The 16,396-nt window shown below is 32.4% G+C and overlaps 1 protein-coding gene across 1 annotated transcript; it reads right to left on the bottom strand.

The window, feature by feature from the left end:
* Nucleotides 1–298: 298 nt before the first annotated feature.
* LOC145270184 (peroxisomal sarcosine oxidase-like) lies at nt 299–13,787 on the bottom strand. The gene is made up of 5 exons (XM_080125812.1): nt 13,576–13,787; nt 10,540–10,722; nt 9,768–9,908; nt 7,452–7,653; nt 299–423 (listed from the first exon to the last, which is right to left on the bottom strand). Exons 1-5 carry the CDS (start codon nt 13,765–13,767, stop codon nt 299–301), a joined length of 843 nt encoding a protein of 280 aa, XP_079981938.1. The 5' UTR covers nt 13,768–13,787.
* Nucleotides 13,788–16,396: the final 2,609 nt, after the last annotated feature.

Genomic DNA, 16,396 nt, shown 5'->3' with positions numbered 1-16,396 from the left:
AAAAAAACAACGAACGATAATACAATAAAATGGCTACTCAGAATCAAATATTGATTTTTTTAAGACGAATGTTTTAATTTGAGAAAAGATGCGGGAATAAAAATGATGTATGGAATATACTGTCGCTTCTTTATTAATATTAATCGATGTGGTTCCTCATATGCAAATTATTCAATCACTTGTTTTTTGTTTTTTTTTTTGTTTGTTTTTTTAATATTTATTTCATGTTTCCAGGCGACACGCATCCCCGGGATTTCCAGCATCTTTAGCACCCTTTCTGTGTTTTCCTTCGTTGTTCTCAAAGAGAGGCTTTCCGCTGAAACCGGTCGATTCTGAATTGTGAAAGGTCGTATGTGGACGCTTTCCCCATCGCTAAATTTCCAAGGATCTTTCCAACAATGGGCGCAAGCTTAAAACCATGACCTGCAAGAGAGAATAAAAATATCGAGAAAGGCACCATTAGAGAACTTCTTTCCAAACTTTAAAAACGTGAATGTAGTACGCCAGTGTTAACTTTGAAATTCTTCTAAGACCTGGTCGAGAAAATCAGTTTAGGAGAACCTTCAACAGTCGGTCGAATTCAAATCACATTTTTCTTCACTCTATAATTCCCTCTTGTCAAACTTTCACAAGAAAAAGAAACACTCGACTACCTACAACCACGATAAACGATTTCCCCCACTCTATATCTGTGCCTAAATTTAAATGCAGTCGTACATCTAAACAATATGATATAAATGCGGAAGTACCTCAGGGGTCTATCCTTGAACCTTTATTATTCCTGATATTCATAAATGACCTCCCTGATTAAATTGTTTCGGAGATGGGTATATTTGCTTATGACACCACTCTCTATAACAGGCACAAAGGGAAAACAAATGAACACACATCTCAGGAAATAACAGAAACACTAGAGAATGACTTCCAATCTCTAGTGGAATGGGAACAAAAATGGATGGTCACATTCAATGCTGCCAAGACTAAACTTGTTTCCTTCAATAGTTACAAGAAACCTTCTCTACCACCAATAGAAATGGCCAAGAACACATTACCTGAAAGTACTTTCATAAACTCCTAAGCCTAACGTTTACAGGGAACATGAGCTGGAATAGATACATTGAGAGCATTGCCAAGGCTGTTGCAAAAAAGGTGGGCTCTCTCTACCGTGCTGGAAAAATACTTACGCCTGAAATTATCCTGTACCTCTATAAGGCCACCATTCGCCCATGTATGGAGTACTGTTGTCACATTTGGGCTGGTGCATCTGCTGGTTTTCTCTCACTCCTGGACAGGGTTCAAAAGAGAGTCGCCAACCTGATAGGTCCTGAACTTTCATCTAGGCTTCAGCCTCTGTCCAATCGACGAAACGTTTCATCCCTCTGCCTGTTCTACAAATACTTTAATGGTGAATGCTCTGACGAACTGCAAGCACTTGTACCTCCTCGACATGACTACCCCCGACAAACCTGACAAACAACTAAGTCCCACCCCTTTACAGTAGAGATCCCTAGGTGTAAGAAAGCCTTTTACTCCAATAGTTTCTTCCCCAGAACTGCAAGACTTTGGAACTTCCTTCCGGATTCTGCTTTCCCAACTGTACTGATATGCAGAAGTTCAAGTGTAATGTGAACAAACATCTTGCTACTCATCTCTCTTCATAATTCCCTTACAACTTATGCCTCGGATAGTGGCCCTCTACTTCAAAGTGGCACTGTGCTTTGTTTGGGGTGAAAATTGATTCATAAAAAAAGATAAAAAGAGAGAACGAAAAAAGAGGAAAAGAAAGAGAGAAAAGTGGGAGTTTTTTGGGCCAGTATCAAAGTGCAGTAATATCTTCTGTTTTCCGTCAGAGGGGAAATCCTTCTCAACCGAGGCATTTTCTTTTGTCCCATTCAGAGTATCATTTTTGCAAAACCGACGTTGTGTCTGACTTTACTCTCAAATGAATGTCAGTAATTTTTTTTTAATGAACCAAACCACAGTAAATTGTAATCATCAATCATAGATGTGTGTGTGTGTGTGTGTGTGTGTGTGTTACCAGCGAATGGTAAAAACTAGACACAAGGTAGAGATTAACTAATAGACATATGTAGATTAAAATTCGTAATAATAGAAACATGTAGCCAAGGGAGATAACTCTAGCGAAAATAGTTCTAAGAAAGAAAACTCTCATTAAAAATCTATAAATACTAAAAATACAACGTAAATAAATACATAAATATTAGCCTGGCAAAAAAAAACAAAAAAAAAAAAAAAAACAATCAGTCTGAATTTGATAAAACAAAAAAAAAGTCATTTTCACCAACAACTAGGCTTCGGACGATGTGATCTCTGAATTTCTTGCCGCTCTTCTAAAATACGCCATGGACTGAGGGAGATAACCCTATTTTATTTAGAAATTCGTTCATCTTTTTTTTATTCTTTCATATGACAGTTTGGCGCTTCTACACTATTGGGGCGAAGTTTCGGAAATCGTATTACTGAATTTCATATGAAAAGAATCGTATCTACGTATTCCTCGTATTTTTTAAGATGATGATATAAAAAAATTACGAAAATCGATAAGGTAGAAAATTATTTATTAAAGAAAATAAAAAATACAACTTGATGGAAACGATCGTAAGACACAGGTTAGTTCAAAAGGGAGGTAATTTTCCGTTTCTATTTAAACTAGATGACCGCAATTATTCCTACTACTACGACGATTAAAGTCATTCAGTCGGACATATATTCGGTGAATTTCTAACAGCATTTTGTGTAATTATTTAGTTTGAACTCATTTTCCCAAACTTACCGTATTCAACAGCAAGCACACACTGCCATTCTCCTTTTTCAAATATATCGATAAACATTGTATGATTTTCGAACCGATTACACATTTTAAAGTGAGTAAAACCACTAAAAACCCTTTTTTCCAGTTAGGTAGAAAAGTAACTTATCTTGCCTTTGGTAACATTTATTTGTTATATAGTTGTTTTTTTACCACTTTTTTGAATCTATGTGTACAGTAATACAAACCCGGAAGATCCAACAAATATGTGTATAATTTTATAAAAAAAAAAAAATCAGTTCCGTTAAAAAAGAAAAAAGTAAATAAATAAATAAATAAATAATAATAATAATAATAATAATAATAATAATAATAATAATAATAATACCAAAAACAAATAAGGTCTGCAATGCAAGGGGAGTAACTCTAAAGTTTAAATTTAATTTCATAAAAGTTAGAGTTATCTCCCCTTTGCTCTATGTTGGAATTTGCAATTGATATTGAAACACTTTATTTGTTTTTGCGTCATTGATACAAACCCTTCGGCAGATGTGCCTTCCGACTTTCTTCGAATGTATCGTCCATGTTTTTACATCATCGTATCATTATATAAAAATAACAACAATATGTCTACATACATGCAGTGATAGTAATGTCAGAAACCGATTTTAGAATGCGTGAAAAAAAAATTGAATAATTCGACCTCCTATTTTTACAAGCTTATAACTGCTTAAAAAATGTAATTCAAACCCTATTTTTTTTTGTCAATTAAAGGAGCAAAGAGCAACTTTTAAAAAAAATAACAGGTTTAATAGCAAATTATGCAATTTTTTTAATCGGCTTTCTTTAAAAAAGATTTGAAGAAAATCAACGAAATTTTTCTTCCTTCAACTATAAAAAATCGATATAAATTCCAAAAAATCACTTATCTAAAAAAAAAAAAAAAAAACTCAATGTGTAGTTCCATTCTTTATTGTTAAAAATTTTTCCATATTTATATTTTAAATTCCAATTTTTTTTAAATAAAATAATTTTTTAAACAACTATTTGAAAAACGTGCGATCATGGAAGCATTTTTCGAAAAACCAGAAGTAATCTTTCTCCTTGTGTTGAACTACGGATGAACAAAAGGACATAAAAACCACACATTCACGTTAGGTGTGTAGCCTTGTACCTGGATGAACGTGTGTTACCATAGTTGAAAAATAGTCAAATTTTACTCATAGGATTATTCCTTAAAAAAAACGTGCCATCACGTGGCATTACTAAACGGAACTTTTATATACCAAACTGAAATTTTTCGTTTAAGATGACAGTTTCATATCTATCTATCTATCTATCTATATATATATATATATATATATATATATATATATATATATATATATATATATATATAAATTTAACTCTTGGTTCGTTCGTAATTAATAGTCTAAATAACCACTGGAATATATATATATATATATATATATATATATATATATATATATATATATATATATGTTAATTACCCCTAACCTTTTTTCCTTAAGAAAGAAGTTGTGTCACTCGATAACACACTACAGAAGATGACAGTTTCATATATATATATATATATATATATATATATATATATATATATATATATATATATATATATATATAAATTTAACTCTTGGTTCGTTCGTAATTAATAGTCTAAATAACCACTGGAATGACTGCTTCGACATTTTAGTATAATATGTTTACTGTACCCATGTGTGTTTTTACATATCTCTTTTTAATTATAACATCAGACTGAATTTTGCTATAATAAATAGGTGTTTTTCCTTGTACGGATGGGGCATTTTTTTTATTTGGGGACAATTATTTCACGCCGCGTGCCATCACGTGACATTACTAAACGGAACTTTTATATACCAAACTGACATTTTTCGTTTAAAAATGGAATCATTTCTCTTTCGTTAATATATATATATATATATATATATATATATATATATATATATATAATATTTCGTGTTTTATATATAAAGTACAATTGTTGAATGTTATTCTTTTGACTATATTTGTTTTTAGGAGAAGCACAATTAAAAAAAAGATTAAAACGGAGCGAAATTTAAATTTCCATTCCATTTTTACAACAATCGTAAACAAGTGCATACTTCGTAAGTTTTATCGTAAGTTAACGAGCAACCCATAAAAATCTGCTTAAAATATTGTAAATGTATATATATATATATATATATATATATATATATATATATATATATATATATATATATAACCTCTCCCTAACATACTGACAATAATTTGGTTCCATCCTTCCCTATAAGAGGGATTGATTTACTAGGATTTGTATTAGAAGCTGAGCAAAATTATTCAATTGTTGAATTTTTTACATTTTTGTTAAATTTGTTAGTTTGCAATCGCTAAAAGCCCACACAAAAAATTGAACAAAAGACAAAATTAAAAAGAATGGTACTCATGCAGAATTTAACCCCCTCCCTTGGATTCCAATTTGTTTAGGGTTCGACCGGCAATCACTGGATTCAGCCGAGCGTTGTTCAAATGTTGAAACACTAAATCAACCTTTTATTTATTTTTTTTTCATAGTTAATTATTGATGGGAGCATTTTTTCTGTTTATTTTCTTAACATCTATTGACAAAAAAAAATTGTACATTCTTTGAAAAAAAAATTAAACTTTTCTCTACTTTCACCTAACTATTTACGGTGTTCATATAAAGCATTTTTTTTTTCTTTTCATGATAAAAATTCTGTTTTCAAAAAGAAATGTTTACTGCCAACTTTCTTTTTAAAAAAAAGTGCAAGTTTTTCTGAAAAAAAAACAAACTTTCACCTAACAATTTATGGTAAATAATTCACCTTTTCTTGGGGAAAAAACAACTTTTATTGATAAAAAAAATTGCAAAAATAATAAAATAAATAAACAATAAAAAATGCAATTTTTTATGGGGAATGTGTTCCATTTTAACAAACTGAGCCACAGCAACGCGTGGCCGGGTGCAGCTTTGTGTGTAAATAAAAAAATATATATGTATGAACACGTGATCGCTAAAAACAATGGACTTAGATATAACATTCATTAGCTTACCAGTAATAGCAGGAGCACATTTTCAAAAGTAGGTTAATTTTTTTTTTTTAATAGAAACATGTAATGATAATAATTACCTGAAAATCCAGCTCCTATGATCAAATTTGGATGAAGAGGGTGTTTGTCTAATACAAAATGCTCATCGGGAGTTTTCTGTTGGAGATAGTGAAAAGAGGGAGTTGTTGGAAAAAAATCAAAGATACATAGTCAAGAGATACACACGAATTATATATATATATATATATATATATATATATATATATATATATATATGTGTGTGTGTGTGTGTGTGTATGTGTACGTGTATGTGTGTATGTGTGTATGTGTATGTGTGTGTGTGTGTATGTGTGTATGTGTATGTGTGTATGTGTGTGTATGTGTATGTGTGTATGTGTGTGTATGTGTATGTGTGTATGTGTGTGTATGTGTGTATGCGTGTGTGTGTATGTATGTTTGCGTGTGTGTATGTGTGTGTATGTGTATGTGTATGTGTGTGTATGTGTGTGGGTGTATGTGTATGTGTGTGTATGTGTATGTGTGCGTGTGTGTGTATGTGTGCCTGCGTGTGTGTGTATGTGTGTGTGTACTAGTCTTCCCGTTGGTCCTTGAAGGGTATGTGTGTGTATGTGTGCGTGTGTGTGTATGTGTGTGTGTGTGTGTGTGTACTAGTCTTCCGGTTGGTCCTTGAAGGGTAAGATGAAACAATTTTCAAAATAAAAAGTGATTTTGCAATTTTATTGTCTTTTATTGTCTTGAGAAAACATTTTTTTTAAGTAATGAGTGAAAGAAATAAAAACTCAGGAAGCCTCCAGAGCACTACTGCATACACTAATTAAAATTAAGGAGACCCTACTAGGTGCGTGTCTAATACAAAATACTCGTCCGGGGTTTTCTGTTGGAGATGGTAAAAGGAGGAACTTATTGGAAAAAATCAAAGATACATAGTGAGGAAAATTATATATATATATATATATATATATATATATATATATATATATATATAGGGTGACCCAACGTTGCTCGGGATTGAATGATGATCAACAAATTTTTCACACTCCTATATTCTTATTGTCATCTAAATCAGTAAAATCAATCATTTCTAACTTGAACTTAACGGCATCGTCGCCCTCTAGAAAAGATAAAACCCTGTATGGTGGCCTTAACTATCCACTCACCTTCCATTAATTTACTTATACTAAACATGGTTAAAAAAAAACTGATTATATATAATGATAGACACAGGAATGGTTATGTTTGATCTTGCAGAACGGGGGTTCATTAAAATTGTTGGGTCTGTGTTCGTGCCTGGTCCATAAAGTATGGAAATAAAAAATTCAAAAATTCAAAAAAACCGTTTACAAGTGTTTTTGATATAGATGTACATAAGAATACTTTGATAAGTATGTTTTAACTTAAATAGGGATGGTATAATAAAATTGTGGGGTCTGCGTTCGCGCCGTGCCTCCATAGAATGGAAATAGGCACAGACTTTAATAAAGACTTCTCATATCTATCTGCGTAAGTGTACTTTGATTATTATGTTTCAATTTGAAGAAATATGGTATGATAATAACTATTCACTCACCTTCCATTAATTTACTTATACTAAACATGGTTAAATAATCGCACTCACTCACCGTATATATACAATGCTCAACAATACAAGGGTCTGGTTCTAATCCAGGAAAGACATCTTTCACAAATTCACTGCATGTTTTGATGGCCCAATCATTTTCAACTTGGTCTCGTCTGTCGGGATCAATAACAGGTCCATCGTGTAGCGCTACCTGTTGAGTTTAGAAGAAAAAGAATAGATAAAAGTCTATTACGATGAACAAAGGGTCATAAATCGATTTGATATGGTGCACATATTAAATGTAACTTTCATTTTTTTCATATTGCCACCCGGACTTAGAGTTAGTTTTTGGGTTAATAGATATCATAGTTTTTCATATATAATTGGTGGGCATATATATATATATATATATATATATATATATATATATATATATATATATATATATATATATATATAGTAAGTTATAAAATATACATGGCGATTAAACTACACTGAATATTCCGCGTTTCATCCACTCTAGGATTCTTCAGGCTTATGCGAGAATTTTGTGGTCTCGCGTTTTATATACGGACCTTCTATTGAGTTTTTAGTTAGCGTTGTTTTCATACAATATTTTTTATTATTAAATGTACTTTTGTGGTCATAATATCGAGTTTTGAAATCTAAGGAAGTCATACCTATGTAATATTTCTTGTTATTTGGGTTTTCTTTCGCAAATGTTGTTGCCTGGTAAACTATGCTTTTGGTTAGACATTTATTTTGAAGTGGGCAAAGTGTGCAGTATCTGCAGTTGCATTTATCTTGTTCGTTATTAGTATTTTTATTTTTATTTCTAGTATGGTTGTTGTTGTCCGGAGTTGGTTTATTATTATCATTATTATTATTATTATTATTATTATTATTATTATTATTATTATTATTATTATTATTATTTCTGCTAGTTACATATGTGTTTTTTGTGTTAGTTCTATTTTTGTCATGGTGTCCACTTTTTTATTCTTGTTTTGTTATTTTCATAGCTTTTATTTAATATTTTGTTATTATGTGGTTTAATTATCGTCTCTAAATTTTCGCAGCAGCTGTAGGATAATTTTAGGGTATTTTTATTGAAAATTTTGTGTAAGGGGTTGGTTGCAGGGAAGTGCTTTTCGATAAGATCTACAAATTTCTTGCCAAGTTTTGTTTTTAACATTTGATTGTATGGTGCCGTATACCAGATTATATTTCTTTTTCTTCTATTTTTAATTTTATTATAGTTATTGGTGCTTTGTTGCTTATATTTGCTATCAATATTTTTGCATCCACTATTTCTTAGGGCTGTTTCATAAATATTAGTTGACCTGTTAAATACATTTTCATCGCTTGAGTTATTGCTGAGTCTACTTACGATCGAGTTAGGAATCTGTTTTATAATTGATGGTGGGTGATTGGACTTAGGGTTTACGTATATTGGATTAGCGTTATCTTTTAAATAGGGTTCATATGTGTTTTTATCTAAATTTAACGTGACGTCCAGGAAGTTTGTTATTTTTATGTTAGCTAATACGTCTACATTTAGGCCTAGTTTTTTTCATTTCCTTGTGTATGATTTTCTTAAAATTATCAACCTATATATATATATATATATATATATATATATATATATATATATATATATATATATATTTACTATAATAATTAAATACCTACAGACACTAGTGTTTCATCCTTTTGGAAATCTAAAGTGCAGGGTGTCACGATTAACACCAGTCGAACGATTTTGAACCCCACAACACGAGACATCTCTGACTCGAGTTGCGGGGTATATATTAAGGGGATTAGAACAAGTCTGAAGAGCAGAGTATATTTTAATGTATTAGTAAATTCATTAATACAATTGAAAAGAAGAAAAGCAAACAGTGCTGATGATTGATAATTTGTAATTAAAATTAAAAATCTGTTTCATAAGGAAGAACAAACAAAATCAATAAATTGTACGATCGTTTCGGAAACGATGTTTTTATTGAGATAGACAATGGGTCTTGGACAATAATTTTAACATATAGTTTTTTGAAACAAAGTCTCCTCATTATCAAAAATATTGGGTGGGGGTTTTACAAACGTTACAAAAATATATAAAACGTTACAAAAATATATAAAATGTTGAAAAATTACAATAAAATATAAAATGTTGCAAAAAAATAAAAAATGTTACAAAATTACAAAAATATAGAAAACGTTGCAAAAATATATAAAATGTTACAAAATTACAAAAATATAGAAAACGTTGCAAAAATTTACAAAGCGTTACAAAAATATATAAAACGTTACAAATTTACAAACCTTCACTAAGCCAGGGTATTCGTATGAAGGGATCCCATAAAAGTGGGCTGAATCCGTGTCATAGATGAAAGGAAGGAATTTGCCTACTTCGTATTGGTCAGGAATCTTTGCTTTAAAATAACCAACACTAATCCGGACGGCCTGAAAGAAAATAAAAAGTTCCGCAGTGAATTTTGTATTTATTTGCTTCTCCACTGAGCAAATTAGGCACAAGGCCGTTTTTTAATGTGGAGAGACAGGGGGAGGGGGAAGGGAAAAGGGGACCAGCTCCCGAGAGGTGGGAAATGGGAGCTGGATAGTGATTTGCATACTGGTAGTCAGCGGCCCTCTTTCTCAAGGGAACCAAGACAATTCCTTCATGGACACCAGACAATTGGTAAACGAAGGCAACTTACGACGATGATAATAAGATGATGAAGATGATGACGGTGATGATGATGATGATGATGATGAGTATGGTTATGATGATGGTGAGGATGATGATGATGATGATGATGATGACGACGACGACGTGATGATAATGATGATGACAATGATGAAGATGATGAAGATGAAAATGATGATGATGATGATAATGCTGATGATGGTGGTGAACTGATGATATGATGATGACAATGATGATGACAATTATGATGATGATGATGATGTTGACCATGATGATGACGATGATGACAATGATAATGACAACGTACGAATATGAATATTCCTTAACGTATCATTATATAAAATAATGAGGGGAATGTATGTTTGGTCTCTTTTGTTTTTGTCTTACTTTCAAAGGGAACTGGACACCCAATTTGTTGAGGAAACGTCCAGCCCAAGGTCCAAGGCATAAGATGACGCTCCGTGCCACGTAAGCTCCTCTGTTTGTATGCAGCGTGATTATCTCGCCTGGTTCAAGTGAAAAAAGTTCCGTCTTATCCAGAATAACTCCGCCATGTTTTATAAACTGATTCTGTGAATAGAAAAAATAAATTAATAAATAGAAAAATAAAATTTGTTGATAAATTTTTTATAAACTGATTCTGTGAATAGAAAACATAAATTAATGAATTAATGAATAGAAAAATAAAATTTGTTGATAAAGTATTGATTTCTGATGAGAAAAATACCATTCAAGCAAAGCAATGGCTTGGTAAGTGTTATTCAGATTCTGCTCTGTCGAAAACAAAAGGTAAAGGTCATATGCTAACTCACTCAATAATTTATAAATAGAAAAATAAAATTTGTTGATAATCTTTTTTTATAAACTGATTCTGTGAATAGAAAAAATAAATTAATAAATAAAATAAAATTTGTTGATGAATCTTTTATAAACTGATTCTTTGGATGGAAACAATAAAATTTGTTGATGAATTTTTTATAAACTGATTCTGGGAATGGAAAAAATTAATTAATTAATTAAAAAATAAAAAAATAAAATTTGTTGATAATTTTTTTATAAACTGATTCTTTGGATGGAAAAAATAAATTAATAAATAAAAAAATAAAAAAATAAAATTTGTTGATGAATTTTTTATAAACTGATTCTTTGGACGGAAAGAATTAATAAAAAAATAAAACAATAAAATTTGTTGATAATTTTTTTATAAACTGATTCTTTGGATGGAAAAAATAAATTAATAAATAAAAAAATAAAATTTGTTGATGAATTTTTTATAAACTGATTCTGGGAATGGAAAAAATTAATTAATTAATTAATTAATAAAAAAATAAAATTTGTTGATAATTTTTTTATAAACTGATTGTGTGAATTGAAAATATAAATAAATTAAGAAAAGAAATGTTTTTTATATAAATATATTATATATTTTATATAAAGATATTATATATTTTATATAAAGATATTATTTTTTGACAATAACTAGTCCAGAAAACAAAGCAGAATAACAAACAATGCTTTTCAACATTAACTCACACACAGAAAAGGGGTTGATATGCCGTAAAACTTGTCAAAAAAACTAAGCAAAATAAACTCCTGTCCCTTCCCCGCAATGTTACATCTTTGTGCCTGTTTAAAAAATATTTTAATGGATTGTGCTCTGATGAACTCATCACACTTGTTCTCCCTTCGACTTTAATACGCCTGACAAAACCGCTTAGTAACAAAATCACACCCGTTCACTGTAAAGGTCGCTAGATGCCAGAAAGCCTTCTACTTTAGTAGTTTCTTCCCTTGAGTAGCTAGACTTTGGAATTCCTTTTCCTGCTACTTGCTTCCCTGACTGAATTGACATGCAGAGGTTTAAATGTAATGTAAACGAACATCTTGCTCATCTCCCCTAAGCATGCTCCCAAATAGTAGTCCATTACGTCCAAGTGGCGATGTGTCTTGTTTGGGTTGAACGTGAGTAAAAAAAACATTGTCGTCGTCATCATCATCATTATTATCATAATCATCATCAGTATAATCATCGTCATCATCAGCAGCAGCAGCAGCAGCATCACCATCATCATCATCATCATTAGTCATTGTTGTTTTACGACATTTTGACGAACTAATCCTCTGGCCTGCTTTGCAGTAAAGTAAACCCGACAACAGAAGCAAAATAATAAGTGATGCTTTTCAAAAAAAGTAAGGTTGATATGCCGCCATAAAGCAAACTTATTTATGCAGTTACAAGGTGATATTGATTTACCTGGTAGTATATAGTCATATTTTTGGTATTAAATGACTGCATAAAAGGTTGATATGCCGTAAAGCAAACTTATTTATGCAGTTACAAGGTGATATTGATTTACCTGGTAGGATATAGTCATATTTTTGGTATTAAATGACTGCATAAAAGGTTGATATGCCGTAAAGCAAACTTATTTATGCAGTTACAAGGTGATATTGATTTACCTGGTAGGATATAGTCATATTTTTGGTATTAAATGACTGCATAAAAGGTTGATATGCCGTAAAGCAAACTTATTTATGCAGTTACAAGGTGATATTGATTTACCTGGTAGTATATAGTCATATTTTTGGTATTAAATGACTGCATAAAAGGTTGATATGCCGTAAAGCAAACTTATTTATACAGTTACAAGGTGATATTGATTTACCTGGTAGTATATAGTCATATTTTTGGTATTAAATGACTGCATAAAAGGTTGATATGCCGTAAAGCAAACTTATTTATACAGTTACAAGGTGATATTGATTTACCTGGTAGTATATAGTCATATTTTTGGTATTAAATGGTTGCATAAAAGGTTGATATGCCGTAAAGCAAACTTATTTATACAGTTACAAGGTGATATTGATTTACCTGGTAGTATATAGTCATATTTTTGGTATTAAATGGCTGCATAAAAGGTTGATATGCCGTAAAGTAAACTTATTCATACAGTTACAAGGTGATATTGATTTACCTGATAGTATATAGTCATATAGATATATTTTTGAAAGCGCAACTTTGTAATATATAAAAATCGATAGAACATTAACTCTATCATAATATCTATGAAATCTGCAAGAATTAAAATATCATATTTAAGCGTATTTTATGACCTGGCTTCACCGGGCGTCCCTGCTTAGCTGGGATGAATACTTTTGAAGTTTTAACAAAATAGCTACTATATCAGAGTGTCCCCATTTATACTGAACATCTACAGAATGTCAACATCAATATATTACATATGAATCAGTCCCTGTGGAATTTCCACAGGTCCTGATTTTTTGGTATTAAATAAAGGTTGATATGCCGTAAAATAAACCAGACAAAAGAAGCAAAATAATAAGTGATACAAAAAAAAGTAAGGTTGATATGCCGTAAATCAAACTTATTTTTTATACGGTTACAAGGTGATATTGATTTACCTGGTAAGTCTGTAAGGCTGTATCGGATTTCAGGATTCCTCCTTCTGGATCCATAATGACTGAAGAATCCGGATACATGGACATGTCATAAAGATTGTGGAGATCTTTGCTGTTAAGCTCCGTATACTTCATTCCATTGCTGGTCAAGGCATTTTTGACCTCAGCCACATATCCCTTTTTGTTTACGCCCATAGCGAGAATACCTGTTGTTCTTTGAATCCGACATGTGAATAAAAAATATCAAAACAAGTTTATTATTATTCCAAAGCAAAGATATTTTGTAGTAGAAATAATAATTTTTTGGAAGTTGAAGTGTAAATTCGAGTTTCCAAATGTGTATGGTTGTCTATTAAGAGGGTACTTCCAAAAGTAAAACCTCCTATTTTTTCTTAACTCAAAAAATTGAAGAATTATGAAGACTGGAGTGATACAATCAAAACGTTCTTCTTGAAGGTAGCAGCTCAGGAAAACCAGCCTCTCGGTGTCTTCATGACATTTCAAGTCCAGTATTTCTAAGCCTCCCTCACATGGACATTTCAAGTCCGGTATTTCTAAGCCTCCCTCACATGGACATCTCAAGTCCAGTATTTCTAAGCCTCCCTCACATGGACATCTCAAGTCCAGTATTTCTAAGCCTCCCTCACATGGACATTTCAAGTCCAGTATTTCTAAGCCTCCCTCACATGGACATTTCAAGTCCAGTATTTCTAAGCCTCCCTCACATGACATTTCAAGTCCAGTATTTCTAAGCCTCCCTCACATGGGCATTTCAAGTCCAGTATTTCTAAGCCTCCCTCACATGGACATTTCAAGTCCAGTATTTCTAAGCCTCCCTCACATGGACATTTCAAGTCCAGTATTTCTAAGCCTCCCTCACATGACATTTCAAGTCCAGTATTTCTAAGCCTCCCTCACATGGACATTTCAAGTCCAGTATTTCTAAGCCTCCCTCACATGGACATTTCAAGTCCAGTATTTCTAAGCCTCCCTCACATGGACATTTCAAGTCCAGTATTTCTAAGCCTCCCTCACATGGACATTTCAAGTCCAGTATTTCTAAGCCTCCCTCACATGACATTTCAAGTCCAGTATTTCCAAGCCTCCGTCACATGGACATTTCAAGTCCAGTATTTCTAAGCCTCCCTCACATGGACATTTCAAGTCCAGTATTTCTAAGCCTCCCTCACATGGACATTTCAAGTCCAGTATTTCTAAGCCTCCCTCACATGACATTTCAAGTCCATTATTTCTAAGCCTCCCTCACATGACATTTCAAGTCCAGTATTTCTAAGCCTCCCTCACATGGACATTTCAAGTCCAGTATTTCTAAGCCTCCCTCACATGGACATTTCAAGTCCAGTATTTCTAAGCCTCCCTCACATGGACATTTCAAGTCCAGTATTTCTAAGCCTCCCTCACATGACATTTCAAGTCCATTATTTCTAAGCCTCCCTCACATGACATTTCAAGTCCATTATTTCTAAGCCTCCCTCACATGGACATTTCAAGTCCAGTATTTCTAAGCCTCCCTCACATGGACATTTCAAGTCCAGTATTTCTAAGCCTCCCTCACATGGACATTTCAAGTCCAGTATTTCTAAGCCTCCCTCACATGACATTTCAAGTCCAGTATTTCTAAGCCTCCCTCACATGGGCATTTCAAGTCCAGTATTTCTAAGCCTCCCTCACATGACATTTCAAGTCCAGTATTTCCAAGCCTCCGTCACATGGACATTTCAAGTCCAGTATTTCTAAGCCTCCCTCACATGGACATTTCAAGTCCAGTATTTCTAAGCCTCCCTCACATGGACATTTCAAGTCCAGTATTTCTAAGCCTCCCTCACATGGACATTTCAAGTCCAGTATTTCTAAGCCTCCCTCACATGGACATTTCAAGTCCAGTATTTCTAAGCCTCCCTCACATGACATTTCAAGTCCAGTATTTCTAAGCCTCCCTCACATGGACATTTCAAGTCCAGTATTTCTAAGCCTCCCTCACATGGACATTTCAAGTCCAGTATTTCTAAGCCTCCCTCACATGGACATTTCAAGTCCAGTATTTCTAAGCCTCCCTCACATGACATTTCAAGTCCATTATTTCTAAGCCTCCCTCACATGGACATTATATACAGACTTATCTGTGCACCCAGTGTTTTCTCAAAAAGCGAGGACAAGAGTTCGACCAGAGCATTTAGGTGTTGTGCAGGCAGGGAAAGCACGACCAGTCGATAAAGGATGAGAGGGAAGATATACGTTGCACACGCCTTGGCTCTACCCTTTAAGGAAAGTTTCCTAAGAAGCCACGAGTTGACCACAGCCTCCACCGTTGACCGTACCTCCAACCAATTCTTTTTGAACTGGAGACCCGGTCCAAACCACACACTGAAGGGCGCTTTTGTCATTTATATATATATATATATATATATATATATATATATATATATATATATATTTCAGAGGAAACATAATTTAATTTAAATACCAAAAAAACAAAAAACGGGCAGGTGAAATTATTAAAATTTCCTTAAGGACTTATCGTCTGACCCTCTAAGAGGAAACGTCAGAATGATAAATTAAAAGCTAAGAAACGAATGAGGAAAGAAGGGAATTTGGTTTCAGTTGGAAGAACATTGAGAAAAAAAAATCTCACTGTTCAGGTGGTTTTAAATCAATAAATATCTCCAACTGATGTTTCAAAATCTTTTGTCTACCTAGCCGTGTAATTATATTCATGCAGATATTCTACATGATTTATACTTGCATAATATTTGCATAAAAAGTTTACAGCAAACACAAAATTGTTTCCATGTATATTTATGTA

This window comes from Euprymna scolopes, chromosome 46 (genome assembly GCF_053919585.1).
Source record: "Euprymna scolopes isolate OS-2025 chromosome 46, ASM5391958v1, whole genome shotgun sequence".
Lineage (NCBI taxonomy): Eukaryota > Metazoa > Mollusca > Cephalopoda > Sepiida > Sepiolidae > Euprymna > Euprymna scolopes.
Note: the sequence above shows the minus strand (reverse complement) of the source record. Positions and strands in the feature narration are given on the sequence as shown.